The sequence below is a fragment of the Lytechinus pictus genome, chromosome 2, assembly GCF_037042905.1.
Source record: "Lytechinus pictus isolate F3 Inbred chromosome 2, Lp3.0, whole genome shotgun sequence".
NCBI classification, from domain to species: Eukaryota; Metazoa; Echinodermata; class Echinoidea; order Temnopleuroida; family Toxopneustidae; genus Lytechinus; species Lytechinus pictus.
The window spans coordinates 8140269-8163712 of NC_087246.1; the positions used below are offsets into that span (position 1 = coordinate 8140269).

Below are 23444 nucleotides of genomic sequence, written 5' to 3' on the forward strand. Positions count from 1 at the left end.
TTACTTGTCTCGACCAATCGTAGATATGCCGCGCGGTGTAGGGGCCGTTCGGGGAGTACTTATTATGATACATAATATCATATGCCAATTTCAATCCATGCAACGGTCCGAAACAGATCTTTATGCAGAGTATTCATTTTACGGCAATCATTTGTCAGAAAGAGCAATTCTGGAAGTCCAAAATTTAGAGTTTTTGGTGCTGCACATACCCGGGGTTACTTCCATTAACGAGTGGATACATTACGTGACCAAAGAAGCACGTAAAGAGGATTCTTTTACTTATACCTTTTCTTATGTTATTACATGAAATCATAATTTTTTCATACATGTGTGAATGATAATGTCTCCCTGGTAATGAAATGAGTATATTGCAGATATATCTAATGCACTTCATCAGTTGTTATTCCAATATTTTTGGTTCTTGAAGGAAAAAAATTGAACAAACCTAATTTCATATAATAAAATACAATGGGATATAAGACAATTAAAGACATCATCAGTTTACTCATTGAATATTCATGAAGACATGCCTAGAACTGTTTCACCCGAATAATGCAAATAAATTTTAAAATGCCATAACTTTTTTATATTCCTCGATCGTCCGATTTTGATCAAAATTTTCAGCGTTTTGTTTGTCTGATTTTTCTTAATCTGTTCAAATCATATATTTTCAGCCTGGATCAGAAATACGTACCCCTTAGCTAAGGGGGTGCATTTTTATGGAATTTTCGAAAAGGGTGCTTTTCGTAAATCCCATTAGGTAATGGCGTTGGTGTTGGAAGCACAATTTTGATTGCTTCCCCTAGCTCGCGATCCAAAACCTATTCTGAGTTTGTAAAACTGAACCTGAATCCCGGGACCTGAATATACTAGATCACGTACATTATTGACATCTCGACACTTTTCATGCAGGACCATCTTCATTTTATGTTGGGTGTTATACTCGTGTAAAAATGACCTAACACCAAAACCAAAAGGTCAACACTGAACTTGAAATGGAGTTGTCCCTGATTCCTTGAAATCACCCATGGTCACGCAAGCGTGGTATCCATTCGAAGTGCCCCCCCCCCCCACCCTCGCGGCCTGCGTAACGGTTTTGGAAGTTTTGCAAGCTCGGATACCGGTACATATCAGCCGAATAGAGTCGAGCGCACGGGTATTCGACTTAATCCGAACCAAATTGCAAAATTCTGAATTCCTCGTCATGGTCATGGAGACTGGACGCAGTTACATTTTTTGTGGACGAAACAAGCTCCCATTCTGATTAACATTATTAACGTTGACTGGCAATCGAATACAAACGGGTGAGAATAATGTAAGCTTTGTCGATTTTGTTCTTGTTTCACTCTATCTTTCGCTTTTTAGGCAATCTAATCCAGCGCACTTGTATTAGTTGTAAGACTTAAGGTTAAGCGGGAATCAAGTCCCACATGTGCATTTTCTTGTGAGTAACAACATTAGTATGAATCTATGAATATGATTAATATGATGATGGTGGGCCCAAAGTCTGGGCACCTAACGATTTGAGTTAAGATTTAACATGAATTTCTCTTTAATTCACAAAATCTTTCAGTTTATAATGTTCCTTACATCATTGGGAGTTAGTGTGCCAAAACAAATGTCAGGCCCAGGGACCTGAGTCTGAGTAACCCAGAGAGCTCCGGCCCGCGTAGCCGGAGCTCTCTGGGTTAGAGTCTGAGAAGCGGGGGTGCTGGGCCTGGGGCGGTGCTGAAGCACTCCTAGTACCAATGAGGTCCAAACATTACATGTATGGACCTCATAGGCGACATCAGTAGTATTTTTGGTTAGAAATCTCTGAGAACAGGATATTTCTATATTATATCACAAGTACAAGCTATATTCCTTTCTCTTATTTAAATTATAATTTTATAGTGTAAATGCATCGTTAGCAACAACAAAAAATGAAAGAAATGAAGGGGAACTTACATTTTCACGGCTTTTTCCTGATTTTCTGGGCAGTTGCTCTTCACTTCTGACTCGCGATCCAAGCTGATATGAAGATCACGTGATTCGCGTTCTCGTCAGCTGATCGGTTGATTATTCTTTTTGTCAGACGTTAATAATTATATTTTATAATGCTAGCATTCATCGCTAATTTAGGTGAAAGAGATTGAAGTTAAACAGCGCCAGGTCGGAATCATAATTATTTTGGAAGAGTGTATTTATACACTCGATCTCATACCTGACGTAGACGGCGCTATTCAACAAATGCACAATCTTCAATATAAAAAATAAAACAGAAAGAACGCCTTGAACACAGGCCAAAATGCCTAACGATTTCTCCGCGGCATTAACAACTATCGTAAAGGGCGCTCCATTTATTAATAAAGATGGACGTATAGCTGTCTATGGCGACAAAATTTGCCGCAAATATTTACGAAGAATTGTGAGAAATGGTCTGAAAATGCAACAAAAGAACCGGTGAGTACCGATTAAACATTATCAATTTATTTAATAGAACATATTTTATGACTACAATTTAACAATTTCTAGATAATATTGCTTAGTTCTAAGCTAGGGCGGCCCAAATGTAAACAAAGGAAATTGGACTCCAAAACTGGAGACTGTCTCTGAAATTGGATACCCAAATTCTTTACAAAAGTATCTGATATTGGAGATAATCTCCCACATTTGAGACAGTCTCCAATATTGGCCGTGCGCCTCTACTGGTCATAGTCTTTCACATGTTCCAATAACATCCCTCCTATATAACGCGACTCAATCGAGCTCCAGCGGGGCAGCACTCTGATACAGACGTAGTCGCGTGCAATACGTGATACACACTGGGGTGGTTGGACTTGAAACTTCCAGGTTTAATGTCGAATCAAGTGAGCGCGCGCCCGACCGCCCGTGTATTGTATACAAAAATTACAAGTAATAGAAATCAAATTTCACAGTCTTTTTCACCCTGCCCCATGGCCCTACGGGCTGGGAAGCAGGGGTGCTGTGGGTGAAGCACCCCCAAAATTTGGGGGTGCTGCGTGTGTTATTTTCCATATATATAGGCAGCGCACCTCCTGAAAATCTAGTGGTAGGTATGATAAATAAATGTAATTTTCCAACACATTACTTGAAATAGTGTTTAAATTCACCCTCTTTCAGATCGGAATATCAAATGTTTTCTGCTCGCGCTTCGCGCTCGCATTATTGATTTTTATCATAAAAAATGTATTTAGAATGCCCAGATACTATAGGTGTAACTCTAAACATGCGCACGCATATTTAATAGGTGGGCTGATGCTGTCACATCCCCACTATCCTAGCTGTTCCTTGTGGAATCAAAATTGTTTCATTTTTTTCATACCAGAATGAATGATATGTCTCCCTTATAATGAAATAAGTTGCAGCAAAGAATATCTAATGGAATAAATCAGTTGTCAATTCAACTGTTTTGGTTCTTGATAGGAAAATATTGAATAAACCTAATTTTATATGATAAAATACAAAAGAACAAGTGGGGAATAATGCTAATCTTTAAAATGCAACAACTGTGATTCCTTGTCTGATTTTGATCAAATCTTTATTCTTATGTTCGTCTGAGTTTTCTTTATCTGTTCAAACCATTTTACATTCAGTGTGGAGTTTCAGATCAGAATATCAAAAATTTTCTGCTCGCGCTTCGCGCTCACATTAATTTAAGAATATATCCAATTACCCATCATTTTCTTGATTTACAAAACATGAATAGAATGTCCCGTTTTCAGGTCTGAAATCTCAATTTTGTTTCCGCTCGCGCTTTGCGCTGGCATCAATATTATTGTATAGTTATATACCTATCCTGTTCATGATTGGAAAAGTGCATAAGAATGATGCCTCGTTTTTAGGTTTGAAATCTCATTTTTATTTCCCCTCGCGCTCGCATCAATTGTATAGTTTTATACCTATCCTCATCATGATTAGAAAAGTACTTAGAATCTCTCGTTTTTTTGGTCTGAAATCTCAATTTTGTTTCCGCTCGCGCTTTGCGCTCGCATCAATTGTAAATATACCTATCCTGCTCATAATTAAAAAACGTGCTTAGAATGTCCAGTATTTAGGTCGGAATGTCAAATTTTTCAGTTCGCGCTCGCATTATTTGATTGTTGATATATGTATCGTCTTCAACGGTAACTGCAAAACAGTCCTTATATAACACGTCCCTTTCGATCAGGCCAGAGCGTATATAAAAAAATATCTGCTCGCGCTCACAATTATTATTTGTTACATACGCATCTTTGACCACAAACATTGCTCAAAATGTTCAATTTTCAGGACAAAATACATGAAATTTCCACAAAAAATAGCCCGCGCTTCGCGCTCGAATTATCTAATTATATATTTATGTTCTTTTATAAGAAGAAAGCCAAGAAGTGACTGTCATATTTATGTATATTTATATATGTGTGTGTGTGTGGTATGTGTGTGTGTAATTATGTTAAACTCAATTGTGTCTGTCCCCCCCCCCCCCCACCTCTGAGGAGAGATTTCAGCACCCCCACTGAAAAAATCGTTCCCAGGTCCCTGCCAAATGTCTAATAAAAATTTGAAAGAAATATGATTTTCTTGGAAAAGACCTCGCCTCGGCCTCGGGCATGGTTAGCCTGGAGGCTTCTGGGGAGTAAAAGTCATCTACTATATGTAGGCTTACTCCCTCATGAAGCCTGGCGCGGCTATCTATACCTGGCTGTAGAGGCCAGGATTTCCAATGGTGAAACTTGACCTAAATCACCAATTTTACTTATTGTTTTGCGCCCAAACTAACGTACATGGGCCAATTTTATGTTTATTCCCAGTTACTATTAATGTTCCTAATTTTCATTGAATAAATAGTCGTAAAATTGAAAAAAATTAAGAGCACGAGCGTTCACTTACCCAGTCTGTTTACGTCGCCATTTTGACTGTCTTTTGTTATCGATACCTAGATACCACACGCGTGCAGAGCTGCAACTTAGATTAAAAAAAATACTTGCATCGGCCAATAAATATCACGATTCGTAAAATATTTGTTTCGGTTGATAAATATCATAAAGTAATTAATATGATATTTATTGACCAAAACAAATATTTTACAATTCCTGATATCTATCGGCCAATGCAAGTATTTTTTAAAATCCAAGTTGGCAGCTCTACAGCGTTTCCACAGAAAAAGCGCCTTGAACTGAAATGATTGGTTGAATAAAAGTTTGTTGACCATAAACAAAAGCTGTCATATGTTGTTGGATTGTAAACAAAACTTGATTGGCTGTTCAGAAGTCTATAAGGCATGGAGCTTTGGAATGCGCGTACATGTCAAAAAGTATTACAAAGCAGGAAATGTTTGTACGCTTAAAATATGTGAAAACATGTCATTTACAAAGGTGAATGGACTTTATAGAAAATGAAGTTCTGTATAATTTGAAGAAAATGTGAAGTTGCTACAACTGTTAATCATCATCAGCATCGTCTTCAAAGACATTTCAACTCGTTACAGTGACTCATGCTTCATTACAGTGACTCATGCTTCAACATCAATTTCATCATCGCCATCATTGTGAACTTTAATTTAAGGAATCTTCGCCAACCAACTTGGATTTTATCTGGATTTAATACAGGACTATCATAACTTTTGATTGCACATCTAACTCTTCAAGAGATTTAAGATCATAGATCAATCATACACTAAACAAAAAAAAAAAAAATTGTTTTGTTTAGTGTATGATTGATCTATTTCCTGTAATAAAAAAGGAAATCAAATTTAAAACTAAATTTTCATTGTTATTTGTTGCAGTATCGTAACAATTTATGACATGTTTACGGTTTGGAATGAGCACACAACCACAACAGATTTCTATGTAGTGGAAGTGTTGTGTTGTAGTAGTTCTGACTTTCTTTACTTTGTGGAGCAATGCATACATATTTCAATGTACCAGATCCTGATTTATAATAAGATAGTGGCAATAAATCTTAAATGTTAAAGACTTTATGAAATAATTGTTTGCTGCAATTACTTTCTTTTACCTTTAAAAGTTTTGGTATTAAGGTCAAATCCATCAACAATACTTCACCATTGACCTTATTTTTATTCTTTTGACAGTTTCGTGATATTAATCTCTATTATGTGGAAATACTATGGTCTTTCCTTCTGCTCTTTTTTTAATTGTCATTTTGCCTGTCAGTTAAGATGAAATGCTTTCGTGTTTTGTTCTGTACTTAATCAATCAGATCAGGAAGTACCTGAAAGCAATGGAGGGGGGGGGGGGGGGTTCCAATTTGTTAATCCTGGATTAAAATTAGAGTTTACAATAGACAGAACTAAACAATCACAAGTGACATAGATCCTGAATACGCTTTACTTGGTAATCTAGTCTCCTCTTGGGAATGGATCAAATACTCAGTGATTTTAACTGTCTGTTTTTCTATGAGCCAAACCCATGTAAGAATTTCAGTAGCTTATAACAATAACCAGTGGAAGTCACTGATTCTTTTTTTACATGAATGCTTCCCTGCTGCCAGGCTGGCTATTGAATAACGAAAACTCTAGTTGAAATTGAGATTCTCTTTAGTACTCGGACCTCTTGCAGAGGATAATTTTTGTATTGATATTCCATGTAACATGGCGACAGTGAAGACCTACTGTACATGTGTATATTGGTAATCTGTTGATTTTTTTTTCTAGCTCGATAGAAAATGGCTCACATGTTAGGTGGCAAGTACTGCTTGGAGAGTCTTGGTAGAGATGTAGGTGATTTGCAGTCTGCTGTGGCAGATGCCCTCTCCAGGGTTGGTCCTGTGAGGTATCCCTCTTGGAAGTTCCCAGACAAGGTATGATCAAATTAATACTTAATTTCAGGGGTGTAATAGGAAACTTTTATATTTCAAGAATGAAAATGTTTTAAAACATTTTAGATTGTTTTAAAATGGTTTAAAGTTTACTAGCCAATATGTTTAAAGTACTTTTTCCACCTCTATGAAGCATGTGTATGTCAGTTTTATTACACCTATTTGTAACATTTATGTTGCTTGTGAAACACTTTCACTTCATTCAAGGTACTATTAAATGTGCATTGCTGTATTTCCTTTCAGGTATCTTCAGATATTGAGATAGATGAACTCTTGGAGGATTATAAGTTCAGTGAAGATGAAGAAGATAATCAAGTGGCACATGTTATGCTCTTTGAGCTTGTTATTGACAGGTGAGTGAAAATAATTATTTTTCAAATATTGTTGTTGCTGAATCCTTGGTGTCTTGGAGGATAATTTTGGTGATAAGGAAGTAGTGTAAAAATTACTTTTCAATTTTAGGGAGCCATTAATTCTTCATAATATGAAGAATTCCTATTTAAAACAACAATGTTTTTTTCCTTACTTTCTAATGAAGGTTCAAAAGATGATCCTGAACAAGAATGCAATTTGTCAGATATGAATAAGACCATGAATCATGATTCAAGGTTTAGTAAAACCTATGCTCACAGCATGATGTCCTAATTGACAAAATGTTTCACAAAACATGATATTAAATCTATAGAGAGACGCTCTTCTTTCATGTAATTGTATTGCCCTCCCCTTTCCCAGGATGGTCCTGCTTCTGCAGAGCTTTACACGGTTTGTAGAGCAGCTGATTCAGGGATCAGTTGGAAGACCACCAACTGCCACACCCATGGGTACACAGATGTCTATAGGACTAGTGGTTAAGAAGTTCTGGAATAAGATCGTTCAGTTGAACAGCATCACACAGAAACTGAGTGCAGAGGTATCTTTATGTATTTTTAATGGAAATAGAGTACGGAATAGTGAGGTAACAGCAATTCAACTCCATGGCTAATGGTTGTATACAGTTTAAAACTGGTCTATTATCAATAATAATAGTGTTTGAAGATGGTAGAAATCTCCAGTTTAAACCTTCTGATACATGTCTGATAAAGGGATTTCTTTGTTTGGAAACTTTGCGATTGGAGAACAAGACTGTGAAATCATCACTTCAATACTCTATTGCCTAATTGATGTATTATGTTTGTCCAAGTTCAGAAGAGTCACACAGATATAGTAAAAGGAAAATGTCTGGTTTTTTTAAACTTTAGTTTTGTTGTTTAAGATTAGGCACAATTGCTTCCAAATTAAGTAATGTAAGAGGTGACAAGCCTTTTCTGTAGTTTGAAACTAATTTGGTTTTTATTTTGGATGTATGGCTAACCTTGCGCAGATTGCTCATATCCAGTTTATTCATGCAATTGTGCAGAACTTTGTAGGTGTTTCATAAAGTTGTTTGTAAGTTACAAGCACCACTATGAACAATCTTATCTTGTGATTTAGTGCCTATGAATGGCTCACCAGATGTTCGCAAAGTCACTCATAACTTAAAGTTTTATGAAACACCTACATGGATCTTGTAGCCTTGATTCGGCAAAATTTTCAAATTAAGTGTAAGTGCTTGTTTTTTTAACCATTCCTTTAAAGCAGAATGCACAAGGGGAATGGGAGGTTAAGTTTTTGAAATGTCATCATAACTTAGAAAGTGAATGGACTTATTTTTAAAACAATGGACATAGGGCTAATCAAGTATCAGTGAACATCCTGCATGAATTTCAGGTCACATGACGAAGGTCAATGAATTTTGGCCATGTTGTGGGTATTTGTTGAATTGCCATCATAACTTTATAAGTTTATGGATCTAGTTCATGAAACGTCAACATAAGGGTAATCAAGTATCACTGATCATCTTGCACAAGTCTTTGGTCAAACGATCAAGATCAAATGTAATTTAGGTTCAATTAATGATGTTTAGGTGAATATTATTATTATATTATTATTCTATAGTTTTCAAAGTCAGCACTGCTGCTATGTTGAATCGCGTAATGCATGCAAGACTGCCAGAGGTGCTCCACTTGTTTAGATTTCATATCGTTTCTTTTTTACATGCAGAGTAAATCTAAAGGAAGGACAATAAGTAAACTAGAGGTCATTAATGTTGAACTGCAAGAGCAATTACGAAAGACAATGCAATCCACAAGCATGTCAAGTCACCTCTTAGACAGTCATGTAGCATTTGCTCAAGATGGGGACAGTGATGATCAGGGGTTAAGGACTTCTGTAGTACCTACTCCATCAAAATCACAGATGGCATTAGTTACGCCACAGCCTATTCATCAACAAGTCATAGCAATAGACACTAGGACAACATCTTCACAGACACTAGAGACTGCCTTTGTACCTTGTGAATCATGTGAGCGGGTTCAGTTATGTTTGAAAGATGTGGGAGAAACCATCACAGAGGTGTGCCACTCGCAAAAACTTCTATCATCAATCGCTCGACATCGGAAGCAGCTTCCAGGGGATGTGATGTCAGCAATGGATGTTAGCCGATGGGCCACCGAACAGAACAAGGATCTGGAGAGAATCAAAGATCACTTGAGTGACTTGATGGCACAGATAGAACCCCTTGAAACAAAGCTTGCTGCTTCACAGGAGGCTTGTGAGAGACTGACCGAAAATGTTAGTCAGAAGGACAAAGATCTTAGGAGTGCCAAGGTGTCCCATGGGACAGAAATCAAACAGTATGAGGCTAAGGTCAAGGAGATAGAGCGCCAGCATGCAGAATCTATCATGGTGGTGAAGAGAAGCTACGAAGAGGCACGAAACGGCAAGAAAAAAACTGAGGAAGAACTAACTAAACTCAAGAGAGAGCTTCAGAGGCAGTTTGAAGCTCTCAAAGAACTAGGTATGATGAAAAGCTTTGATGTACCTATGATCATGTAAAGTCTTGTAAATTAATTTTTTTTTCAAATATTTTTTATATTGAAATTGCACTTTTCTGCAGCTTGACAGTTGTAGTGAGTTCCTTTCAGAATTAAACTGCATCTTTTTCATATGTTTTTGTTTTCCCATAACATCCATACACTGTTTAACCCAATTACATTTTCACGATTTGTTATGTATTCAACACATTTGCTTTGTGCCATTTTCTTGTTCAGTGCTGTCAATGACCATGCTCAGTAGAAAAAAATGTGGCAATGTACACAAGTAAATTTTAGTATATACAGTACATTAACTATCTACCATAGTAACAGTCCAAGGCCAGTGCTTTTCAGCCAATCAAAACCAAGGATTTCACTGAAGTTGTCACAGTGCTGACAACTTTCATGAAACACCCACCTGTTTATACCAGTGAAAGATTACATACTTGGTGTACTTGATTGTTTAGGTCAGATATGAGCACATCTTGAGTATTCATCATTAAAAAATGTATAGCAGTTGTGAACATTCAATATGCAATAAATTTCTTTATGACAGAGGGAGTTCGTGAGGAGCTGAACCAGACCCTAGATGCTAACATCAGCAACCAGGCATCGGTCAATAGACTAGAGAGTCATGTGAACCAGCTAAGTCAGCAGCTGAAAGAGACCCAAGAACACCTGACAGAGTCTAGTAAACAACTGGGCAAAGAACAGGCCAAGAACCGTAGTATTGATAAACATGGGCAGGTAAATCACTAGTATAATTACTCTATTATGTGCTGTTGGAATGAGAATTCATTGAAACGTAAGCTGTGTAGAGACCACTCAAGGGAGACCAGGGCTCCGTAACACAAAGATTAGCGATCAATCGCTAAATGGACTGGCCAATAAAGATCAATGTTACACGCTCATTTGGTTTAAAATACTGACCAGGAACCAATCAGTGTGGTTCTTTCATATTTGAAATTCATCGCAAACCCTTTTGTTACGGAGCCCTGATAAAGTCTTTTAGTATAGTGTAGTGATGGAGGAATCCATGCTCAAGGCTTATATTAGTGGGAGAGATCTGGTGAAGTGCATATTTTACAACCATTGCAATCTTTTTAGTCATTTGAATATTTTTTTTCCATTAGGATGAATGGTAGTTATTTCTCACTTCTGTAAAAATTGTACTGTAGTTTGGTACTTACGGCTTTCTACAGGGACAATGTAACCAATTGTCTTTTTTGACTGGATACCCCATTCAGGCCCTTCAGAGTAAGCATGATGCTCTGGTTCAGCGGGTTGAGGAGTTAGATCAGGAATGCCAGGATCTTAGAGAGGGTCTAGCTGATGCCGAGGACGGCAAGGAGGAGGCACTGGAACAACTCAAAGTTACTCAGAGTGAGCTTCAAGGATTGCAAGATGAGCTCAAAACCCAACAGGTAATATTCATAATTTGCTCTTGTATAGTGAATGTCATGTTATCATTCAATGTCTCTTTGTACTTCCAAAGGACTTTGCATAAGACTTGCAGAAAACAAGGAATTATTGATGAAGCAATGTAGAAAATGTGATCTTATATATTTAACTCTTACTCTGCCAGGCCCAATACCCCTCTACTGCCAGGGATATTCGAGGGAATCCTAAATTGACCGAAATGTGAGCAGCGACTGATTTTAAAACGGTCATAATTCTTTACCCGTACGTTGTATAATAAAACCTTCTACACATGAAATGATGCATGGTTCATGGGCTTTATGGTCGTGTTATCATCTTTCATATTCGCGTTTGGAAAAATGGAGAAAAGATGTAATATTTTACATAATTTTTTTTTCAATAAGTAAAACCTAGATAATTATGATTTCATGAACTTTTCAAAGAGTAAATAACCTGAGGAATTGTAGAGATACCAAGAAGTTAAGAAGATAAAATGAAAGTTCAATGTTTACCCTTTCAAATGACGTATCTATTGATGAAATTGAGCAAACAGAAATAACGAAAAATAATGCTCTTTTGAATGAAATACTATTTTGCTATTCAAGTTATTTCCTCTGAAGTACGAGAAAGCGACCTGTTCCAAAAAAGGGCATTGTCGCCGATCAAGTGACCAATCACAGCACAGCTGCGATCCCCAAGCAAACACACACAATAATACATTAGAGCCATGTATCTTCAAAGTGCGGCCAACCATACCCTTTCATTCGTGTAGTCTTCAAAATAAGACTCTGTAATTATTTTTTATTCGTAGTGTAACAAACAAAGTTATTGCCAGTCAGATCAGAAGGAGACAAAATATAAAAGAACTAAAGATGATATATTGAAATATAGATAAAGAGGGGTCGGACAGATTCAATACTTACAAGTTTGGGGTATAAAATCCCACAAAATAATATGGGCGTTCTTGGCAAAGTGCACAGAAGTAAGAAAAAAAAAGTTTATTTGTCGTGAATCAAAGAAGAGGGAATGCAAATCAGTTACAAACAAAAAATCAATACAAATTTTCAAAAAGAAAATAGGCCTATTTGTTCTGTATTACTGGTCTGACCAAAGTAGCCACCTGTTAACGTTCTACGTGACTACATTCTTTTGTTCATGCCACCAAGTCATGAACAATAGATGCCCAGACTCTCTTTCATGAGGAATCTCTAATCCGCGCTCCCTCCTGACCTATTATCTAGGAGAGTAATTTAGCACAGGATGTTCATAGAAATCGGGGCTCACGCGCGTCTTTTGATTTGACTTTTGAATACTTTCGAAGGTTCCGGTATTGATTTCTTATGGGTGACCCAGGTAAAGAGAAAACAATTTGCCCCCCTACAGAAAAATCCTGCATCCGCCCAGGGCCTCCCCAGCTCGTAGCACTATCCGTGGTAAAAGAAATAATTTGTTCAGATAACATAGTGTACAATAATATGCGTGGTATAAAGAAATGTAATATTCAACCCGTTATCATCGTTATCATTTTCATTTCTACTCTCTAAAGTCGTTTTAAAATCCCCTTGGTAGTGACGTCAATGATGCGGCAACTAACAGGTCGGTCTGATCGGTTTTGTTAATGTATCCCTTTCTTTCTTTTCCTCAAAACATCTGATATTACTCTGACTAATGGTTTGATTTAGCAGAGGAAATACATCCACCTTGAAAAAAAATCAATCTTGAGACGAATAAAGCGGTATTATCGGCCGTTTTAATTATCACATTTATTTGTTTTGCTTCTTCCTATTTTATTCGAGGAGAATATTGAACGATTCATATTTTTGTGAGAAGTTTGAATATGATATTGATAAGCATAACAATGTCAATCATTCTTTTTTTAATGGTTTGCGCTATAAAAACACAAACGAATATGAACCGTTATTTACCTGATCTTAAGTTTATGAAGAGAGAGTTTGGCTGCAGAAGGAATGCAATTAATATGATTACAACAATTATTTTTGAATAATAATCATAATGATGATGATGATGATTCTGATGGCAATAACATTAATAATAAGAAGGTGAAGGAGAAGAATAATGATAATAATAATAACAATAACAATAATGATAATAATGATTACGATAATAGTAATACTAATAATAATAACAATAATAAATTAATAAATAAATAATGAGTGTGATGATTGCAGTGCGATGAGAGTTGGAAATGACAGCCTTCTTTACTCATATATTTATAACAGGAACAATTATTTTGTGAGAATGCTAAAAAAACAAAGTATAAGACCTTTCCCCCCACCCCCCTCCCTCCCCCCAAAAAATATCCCCCAAACCGTGCACATTTGCAGGCAGAAAAAAGCCTTGACACAAGAATACTACCATACGGGCCTGCAAAAGAACCGATCGATAGCTCATGAATATTCATAAAACAATAGCGAATGGGTGAGTAGCGTTGGGTGAGAGACATCGTACCGCTCTGTCATTGGTCAATTCTGAGCTGAATGCCTTCGCACACTCGCCTTTGCTCTGCCCATAGAAGTACGTGTATTGCTACACACAACCTTTATATCACACGTGTCTATAGGAGAAATATTGATTCAGATCGCGGCAATATCCGAAATCAACTCTTCAAAACAATGATGCAAAAATGCCATTTTACTCAAAAAATGTCTATGTAAACCACTATTTTTTATATAACAAAATAAATTGTGAATTCCTTGCCAATATAACAACATAAAAAACACAGAATATGGTGTTGATTTTCTGGCTGTAAAACTGGTTAAACAACTATAGCTGCCAGTGGCACTAGAGAGCTATGGGCAACTATAGCTGCCAATGGCTCTTAAAGAGTTAAATCCGGGGGGGGGGGGGCACTCAGTATATAATGCATAGTGGGTATGTGCCGCGGAGGGGACCCCCATTTTTACACTCAAATTTCCGTTCCAGGGCATAGCATTTTCATCTTATTAAGAAAAAGAACTAAGAAAGCCGCTCCGAAGCATAGCATTTTCTTCTTATCGAGAGAAAAGAAGAAAGAAATCCGCTCCAAAGCTTCGCATATTTTTCGTTACGCCGTTCCGGTCGCATTGATCCGCCACAATGAGCTGCAATTTTGGTGAAAAGCGGCCACTTAGCGCTCTCCGACCATCGCCTCTGCGCGAGCGCACCCGGCGCCCGTGCCGCTGGGCTTGCTGCATACACGTATGCCCGTTCCATAGGGATGCATGCGCAAGCGACCCGTTCCAAGGACCCCCGTTTTCACAAACATTTGTCGTTCCGAAGCCCGTTCCGAGGACCCTCCTTTTTACAATAAGCCCGCTCCAAGGCCCCCGTTTTTTGTCTCGCCCGCGGCACATACCCACTACTTCTTTGGTCGAGTGCCCCCCCCGGGAGTTGTCTTGTAGACTTCTGGCATTGCAGAAATTTTGTGTTAAAAATTGTGGGGGCAAATTTAATGAATGGTGCAAATAAACAGATATTGAAAAAAGCAATCAAATGAAGAGAAAAAAATAAGACACAAAGACTAATAAGTGTAGATTATTCAATGTGATACGATCACTAAAATTATCATGTGGCATTATTCTTCAAACTGGACTAGTTTCTATAAAAATTCAGAAAAAGAGGATGTTTTTCCTTATTTTTGAGTCTCTGGGAAATTCTTGAACATCAAATAAAATAGTTACATTGGTTTTAGTTCATCAAATTAGATAAGTCATATACAATATTTAAGCTTGCAATTTGATTTTTTCATGTAAGCTTTGTGCTAATCAGATTATCCTATCTGAGTTTCTTTGAATACTTTGATAATGCTCCCAGGACTTGGTGGCAACCATCATGGAAGAAAAGAAGTTCATGGAATCATCAGTTGGTGATCTTCAGACCATGATCCTAGCTCTAGAAGAACAGCTGAAAGACAGTGAAGAGAGAGAGAAGATGCTTGTTCTTTACCCAGACAACAACCCTGGAGTAGTGCCTGCACCACAGAGAGCTGATGGTAAGGGTTACATTTCTTCATCTTATTCATTGCTTCTGAGATTCAAAAGAGTGCATTAATTTTATTCAAGATTAACAGTGATTTGTGATCTTTCTAAAAATTCAAACATGTTTGTTTTAACAGGTTCGTGATGTAATTAAAGGGATGGTCCGGGCTGAAAATAGGTATATCTTAATACATAGAGTAAAATTCACTGAGCAAAAGGCCGAAAATTTCATCAAAATCGGATAACAAATAATAAAGTTATTGAAGTTTAAAGTTCAGCAATATTTTGTGAAAACAGTCGTCATGAATATTCATTAGATGGGCTGATGATGTCACATCTCCACTTTCTGTTTTCTTATGTTATTACATAAAATCATATTTTTTCATTATTTCATAATTGTGTGAATATGTCTCCCTTATAATGAAATAAGTTGCAGCAATAAATATCTAATGCACTAAATCAGTTGTCAATCCAATTTTTCTAGTTCTTGGAGGAAAAAATTTGAACAAACCTAATTTCATATAATAAAATACAAAAGAACAAGTGGGGATGTGACATCATCAGCTCACCTAATGAATATTCATGACGACTGTTTTCACAAAATATTGCTAAACTTTGAAATTCAATAACTTTGTTATTTGTTGATGATTTTGATGAAATTTTCGGCATTTTGCTCAGTGAATTCTACTCTATTTATTAAGCTATAAATACTTTCAGCCCGGACCATCCCTTTAAGATTAGGTAATTATAGACACAGACAAAAAGTTACTTTTTATTACAGGAGTGCATTTAAACAATAAGCAAAAGCCATTTTGTCACCCTCCTTCCCTCAATTAGAAAATCAAACAGTAACATGAATGGTGTAAACCCTGCTGTAAGAAATTCAGTATTTGTTTTGAGGAATTTATCTTTTGAAAGTTGTTACAGGACCAAGTTTAATGAGTTCATATTGTAATCTGTGCTTCATTTTAGGTGACAGTGCCAGTGGCATGGGCCAGCAAGTACAGACAAATAACTTGAGGATACAGATCCTAGAGGAACAGAACTATCTCTTACGGAATAACATTGATAAGCTCTTAGCTGGACATGGGCCACAGGGGCAGTCTGGACAGGTAGGTAATGATCTGAATTGATTGGAACTGACTGGTTCAGACATTTACCACTGGGAGTAAAAATTTTGGATGGTGTGATGCTTGCACTCAAACTTTGTTAAAAGAACAATAAATGATTTTAAAGTGGTGTACTAATTTGGCTTATCAAATATTTTTCACCTTCTTGTGTTTAACACATATAATTTCATCACCTTACCCTTGTCAGTTTAATTCATCTTTTAAGGATGAATTCAGTGTTTAAGAAATATTCTAAATATTCTAAGTCTTAAAGACTTCCATATATGGTTCCAGTGAAAACCTGTGAACTAAATAAAAAGAAAGAGCGCATTCTTAATCACATCATCAATTTTCTTTCTCACTCAATTTTAATATCCTTCAGGTTAATGGTCCAAATATTCCATTATGGCAAGCAGACACACTGAAGCAAGCCAAGCAGTCTGTTAGTGTCAACAACAACCATGCTAATGCTAGGTTAGGCAAGTCTCCAAGATCACCACGAGGTCATCTAGAACCAATCCACATTCCCAATGGTCACCATCCATTGCAGTAAGTTGATTTATTCAGATGTCAGTTCCCCACTTAACAAAGAGATTTGATTGATCCTATCACTCTTTAGTAGGGAAATCCATCAATGTCATAATGCTTCAAATGAGCACTATGTCCCTTTTGGATAAATTAGCATTCAAGACAGTGATACATGCATGGATATATCAAAATACTGAGAATAGACACATAGGCCCGTATTCTGAAGTCAGGTTAACTTAGACCACAGTCTAACTCTGTGCTTAAATTATGGGGAGCCTCTAATTCAAAAATTCTGTTTGTATTGTATATTTCTTATGTTTACTATTTTGTTTCATTTTGCTTTCATAACTAGGAAAAATACTTCAGTTACCATTCCCAGACAATTATGAACAATTTGGGTCCCAAATGAGTCAATAAATTGAATGTGTACTGTAAGGGATTTGTGCTCCAATTGGCTCTCCATAGTTAAACCACAACTTTAAACCAGGGTTTAATTTAAACCCGAGTTCAGAATACGGGCCATACAATCTAGATATTGGTATGGCTGGCTTTCTACAGTAGAGGTTGATCAAATAAGTCACAACTCATTATAAGACAGTGGAAATGTCTCTTTTAAAGAACTTAGCCATTGGAATCAAGCTTTTTCAATTTGCAAATTACTCGCTTTGTTAGGGAAGCTAACAGATAGCTCAACTAAGCATGGCAAATGTGATTTTCAATCACTTGAAATTTTAATTCATATCAGTCAATTAAATTTGAATAACATTGTTATTGTTAAAACCTTCATAATGCACACTGCAAACATTGTGTTCTCCCACAATTTGATTGAGATTATTGGGAACATTGGAACTTTTTCCCTGGAAACTTTGAGTCATTATGGCACTTCATATTCTAGTGACTTGTAAAGTCATACATAACATTATGAACAACTCGATGTACTTCACCCTCTTGGCTGTTATGCCTCTTCTGGCAAAAGGAATAAGAATACTAAAAGTTATGTAATTGGTTTGGATTGACAGAAATTTTCTGATCTATCTTTCAGAGAGCATCTTACCGAGGAGGAGGTCATAGCCAAGTACACAAAACAAAGTAGTAAGAATCGTCAGTACAGTCCTTCATCGGAAGAAGCCACCAGCTATCAGATACCTCCAAGGCCGCCCTCTAGTAAAGGCAACAGGAACAAGAGCAAACCAAAATCTGGTAAATACAGTTATACCTGCTATAGTGAGCAATTGACTGACCGCGCATTTGCATATTAAGTGCGCGCAGCAGCCGCAGCTGTTGTTTGCTTTGCTACAGTAGACGTTTCCTATGGGATTTGCACATTTTATCAACAGTTTGCATGGCCTCGCAGTGAAAATCCCCACATGTCTCAGAAACTAAAATAAATTGCTGCCTAGAATAGAATAGAACTTGTGCTTTCATTTTTTTGCAAAAATCTCAAAATCGATTTTTGGACCAAAATTGACTGATACGACGATTCAGATGAACGCCAACGATATCACGATTGTGGGTTTATCAATCACACGTTTGAGCAAGCTTTCAATTTTCATAAGTCTTTCACTGATCTTTTCTTGTCATTCTCATTATTACATATACATTTATATCTTTATTTGTTGCATTGTTACTACTTTTGTGTTTCTCTGTAATACACTTTGTATCTTTTTAGAAATGTTATAGGAATATTTGTATCATTATTATTTATTTTTATTCCTATCAGGAGGTAAGAGAACATCTAGTCAGAGTGGTGTGAGTGTAGCCAAGCTGTCTGCTACCACCAATCCTAGCCTTCATGCGTATCGAACACTCAAAGGCAGTGGGGCTATTAAAACACAGTCTGTTGTCAAAAACACAGATGGTGAGTTTCTAACCAGGGTTGATTTTCACAATTAGTTGTCCATTGTGCATCAGTTGTTACAAAATGTTGTACGATGATTGCTAAGCTTTGTATTTCAGGCCCCGCATTATACTTTTCATGGGGACATTGAGTCAATGCATGTAAAGGCGTATTAGTCTGAATTCACAATAGAAGTTGAAGACATAGCATGGGATGAAGCATACCATATTTTGTATAATTGGATCAAATTAAGTCTGTGGGCATGCTTCAAAAATCCTGGAAGAGGTTTAAACTTCATTTGTAAATATGTACGGTAATTTTGTAGGGTGTTTAGTCTGTAGAAGGGATCTTTCTCAATAAACAAATAAATATTGAATTTGGCTTATGTATAAATATTGGAGCAATGCTGATATGATCAGACTATGAGTATTTTAAAATTGCAGAAGTTTAAGTACATGATATATTTATCCGGCAATGGCTATAGTTACCATGTATAGACAAGAAACCATGAAAATTAAATATGATTTGCTTTATTTGGTAAACTTGTCGTGTGTTATTAACGAGGTTATAATGTGTGTGTTGGTGAGTCACTTGTGAGGCTGAAAACAAGTAGTTGGTGTGAAAATGTGTGCCACTTATTAGCTTAATCTTTGTTTGGAAATAGACAACCTTATTAAATGTACCATTTTCAGGTTACATTGCCCCAAAGCCAATATTATGGCTTACAGATTACAGATATTTTTGTTTCTTTGTAATACTTATTGATAATACATGTATTCTCAAGTTCCTATTTTTGCAATTCAAGTTTTTGTTTTTCATGTGCAACCATGGCTTTTTTTGAGAAGTTAAATTTTTTTTTTTTTTTGTTCTTTTGAAATAAGCAAAAACGAAGTAGTGACAATTTCAGCTTATTAAATTTGATAAATCACATGTCAGTGCTTCAAAAGAGCCTTTCCTCTGACCAGATCAGATCAAGTGAGTGTACAATTATGATGGCTCCTCATTTCAAGTTATCATTAGTGTCAATGTAAACAATAATTTTTACGATTCCTTACAGGCCCTGACTTCTTTGTTGGAAATCGAACACCAGTCAAAAGTCGTCATGCTTTGCAGCAGTCTCAGAAGACTCCCGACCTCCCTGCAAGATCTGAAGGTACCCAATCAAGAAACAGCTACTATGAGCCACAAGATACATTCATCTGCCACCAGTGTGATAAGATGTATGATAATAAACGGGACTTGGATATTCATAAGTCGTACTGCTATCCGTAGTATTCATTATGGTTCCAATGGTAGATTTTGAATTGGATTGAAATGTTGATATGGTCATACAGCTTATTATTAGTTTACTATAAGAGAAAATTGTTTTTCTAATTTCCATCCTGATTTATATTTACTGATGTGTATTAATTTCCACTATGAGGAGGATAAGAGTGTTAGGACCTCAATTTTAAACATTTTTTGTAGTAAATTCCAACCAAATAAGTCAATTTCTAGGTCCCATAGTTCTCTTCACATGCCAAATATAATTGTTAGTGATAAAAGCTTGTATCTGAACATGTCTGCCACAATGGTTTAGAAGACGTACTGCTGAGATAGGAGATGTTGATACCCCAGTTTCATGAAGCTGTTCATGAATTAACATCTTATGTATGATAATGAATCATGCCTTGGTCAAGCGTTTGTGAACTAAGGCACTATAATCTCTGCAAATGAATTATCAACTTAAGCAGATGGGAATGTAGTATCTTCAAAAGATTTCACACTAAAAAACAAGGGAGCATTCCATCAATATTTGTCATCTGACCAGTCAGATCTGACATTATTCCTTGGTTATGATTGGCCGAAAGGCACACGTGTCTTACTGTTACGATGGAAATGTTGGATAAAACAGACTTTGTTGAATACAATATCTGATAATTCCTTTCATGAAGTGCTCCCTGGTTCACCTATCTTGTGTATGGTCAGGTACGACATATGATTAGCTTTACAACCCTAGTATCGATATTTGTTTATCACACATTCAAACTTATGTCATTAATTTTGAATAAAAAAATGGTTTTGTTTTTTTTTCCCCCAGAGATTTTCAAATTGTGAGTGTGAAAATGATTTACCCCAATTAAGCTACAGAATGGAAATACTTTCATGTTGGTGAGCAGATGATAAGTATTACTATTATTTCTTTAAAATAGTATTATCAATGGAGATAATTGCAGTTCTTTGTACAGATCACTGAGAATTTGTACCAACCAATATTTATGAGGATTAATATGCATAGATTATCAATATGAAAGTTGTTTATTTATCTCTCAATGTTCTGTTTGATACTGATTACTAGGTTAAGAGTAAACAATCACGAAGGCAAACCCAGATTGTGGGTATGACTGCTTTCCTTTCATTTCTACTTCGGGACTGTGTGAGGGTTTGTGTGTACTTGTGCAAGTTGTGAAAGTATTGCACTCGGTATTCAGTTTAAGTTTATAAGATTGGTAGAACAGACTTCACTTGTGGATGTGATGGGCAATTTGAAGTTCAACAATTTTCATTGATTTTTCTAGTATATCCTTGATTTAAAAAAAATGTTTTTATGTTGTCTATGGCTTCTTGAAAATTAATATGAATTAATGACCATTTTCATACGCTTTGCTTGCAAGAGATTACAAATAAGCAAAGCTCTTATTTTGTTTACAAAGGGACAATGAGTATAGCTTCTAGAATTATGTTGACACTAGATTTCCATAAGTTGATAGTAAACTGAAATAATTACTAAGATTAAATTAGACTACAGTACTTTGATTCTATTTCAGTGTATTCTTTCAATAATTTCTTAATAGTTACTGCATGATTGAATTTAGTATCAGTTAATCATTTAAGTAAGCTCAATATAAAATTTACTTGAATAGAGATGAATGACAAATTAATGCATGAATATTTAAAAGTATTTTGGTAATTACTATCACCTTGAAATCACCTTGAAAATATATTTGCCTTATCTCTGCCCTTCACTATAACTTATTTTGGGACATGTTGTAGATAATCTTCCTATTTGGCATAATTCATGATTTATAATAAAGACTTATGTGCGACCACATGCTTGTGTGGGAATTATTTTTCCAGGTAGAGATATACTGATATGAACTACTCTGGTCATGTTGATCGATACTGATTTTAGAGAGTAATGACAACTGGATCTGTTAACAACTATAAATCACATGGATACCACTTTAAACTCCTTCAATCATACCCAACTAGGTGCCCTCAGAAATACAGATTAGTATTTTCAAGTTGAATCAGAATTGTTTTTCTTTCTTTATTCACTCTCACAATGTTTACAAAGTCTCAATCTCTCTGGCATAGGCTGCACAGGTCATGAAAGCTGGGGGGTAACTTTTTCTCTGTCAAACATAAAGTGACCCTCCACTTTATTTTGTTTGAGACAGATCAGAAAATTAATTGATATAATAAGATTCTGACAATTAGTCTAAAGGGATAGTAGTGTACACTGACAATATGGTGTACAATTACTGTAAGATGTGAATAATTGTGGCATGGTGCAGAGGTGCACCTATTGATAAGATATTGTTGGTATTTCTTAGAGCGATTTAATATGATTATTAATATATGAATAGAGTATATCTTCTGTCCAACTGTTGAAGCTAAGAGTTTTCATAGCTCTATTGGACATTATGTGTGAATGGTATATTTTGTAATTCTTGCAATAAAAATCTTGATTTGATTTTAGACATGTAATGAGCTCGTACTATTGTCATTGTGTCCCATCTGTATGTGTGCTAAATATAACAATACTTACAATCATAAATAAAACGACAGGTTTAAAGGTTTAGTTAAAGAGTTTATCTCACTCATCCAATGTCTATCAAATAAGAGAAGTATTGTGAAATTTTCAATCACACAATAGTACAACAATTCATTTGCCTTTTTGTAGTGCATGTAGTTTATTTCCATCGGTTTTGCAATTGAAGTCTTTTGAATTCACCATCTCATAATAAATATCGTTTTTTTTGTTTAGATTTTGATTGAGTTGAGAGATCCATGGCCAACATTTTTGTTATGCTGTACATAAGTTTATTGCTGGCAGGTATTTCTAGTTCTCTTTGTTTCTTGTCATTGGGGATGTTCCAAGTTAACTACATGGTATTTTTTGTAGGACTCAAGGAGTCTTGTATTGGGGAATTCTTGTGACATGGGTGTTATTGTCCTTACATTGCTGCATCTATATTTCATCATTATTAAGTGTTCGCTGTTTATTGCATGGCAAGTATTCTGTTGGATGCAGTTTTAATCTAGTTTGGGTACTCCAAAGCCTTCCAAGTGTAATGATGGTCATTATATGAAACCCTTTCCAAATTCATTTTAGACCAGTGCAATCAGATACTTTGTTAAGTTCTGTTAATATGGCATCACTCCTTATTCAGATTTTTTGCTCTGGAAACTCAGTAGTACCTTTTTTAAGCCAGTAGGGTGCTTCAAGACTCAGTTTAGTAACCAAGTAATTCATCCCTCATATTTCCCCATTTCTGTGTATTTGTTACATCAGATTGTCTCTGTTCTCAGCTTTATGTCTGGATGCTACTAGCATGGCAAGCAGAATAACATACTTGCTTTTCCCATCTCATGAATCTTGGACAGTTTGTCATAAAGTCCAGTCATTCCAAAGAGAAGCTTATGGTTAATTCCTTTCTTGAGTTTCACTCTGCCTCCTCCATCACTTTGATGGTCCCCATCGCAGTGATGACTTGCTTCTTTGGAATCTCAGCCATGTGAAATTGAGCAAAAGCTTTTTCCTTCTTGTCAGTTCAAGTCTTTTCATATCCCTGATACACGAATTTCACCCCGTCTCCTC

At 36.1% G+C, this 23444-nt stretch overlaps 1 protein-coding gene across 3 annotated transcripts; it reads left to right on the forward strand.

The window, feature by feature from the left end:
- The first annotated feature begins 1167 nt into the window (after window positions 1-1167).
- LOC129254898 (coiled-coil domain-containing protein 157-like) lies at window positions 1168-22330 on the forward strand. 3 transcript variants are annotated; one of them, XM_054893437.2, is made up of 13 exons: window positions 1168-1304; window positions 6656-6801; window positions 7063-7172; window positions 7552-7729; window positions 8899-9694; window positions 10267-10457; window positions 10958-11134; window positions 14943-15120; window positions 16079-16218; window positions 16598-16764; window positions 17786-17943; window positions 18464-18601; window positions 19638-22330. In XM_054893437.2, the coding sequence occupies exons 2-13, from the start codon at window positions 6667-6669 to the stop codon at window positions 19850-19852; spliced, it is 2583 nt and encodes an 860-aa protein (XP_054749412.2). In that variant the 5' UTR covers window positions 1168-1304; window positions 6656-6666; the 3' UTR covers window positions 19853-22330. The 3 variants fall into 3 exon arrangements, with proteins under 3 accessions (XP_054749412.2, XP_063964567.1, XP_063964574.1); XM_064108497.1 differs by having other exon boundaries at window positions 1193-1315; XM_064108504.1 differs by lacking the exon at window positions 1168-1304 and adding an exon at window positions 1427-1444.
- The last annotated feature ends 1114 nt before the right edge of the window (window positions 22331-23444 follow it).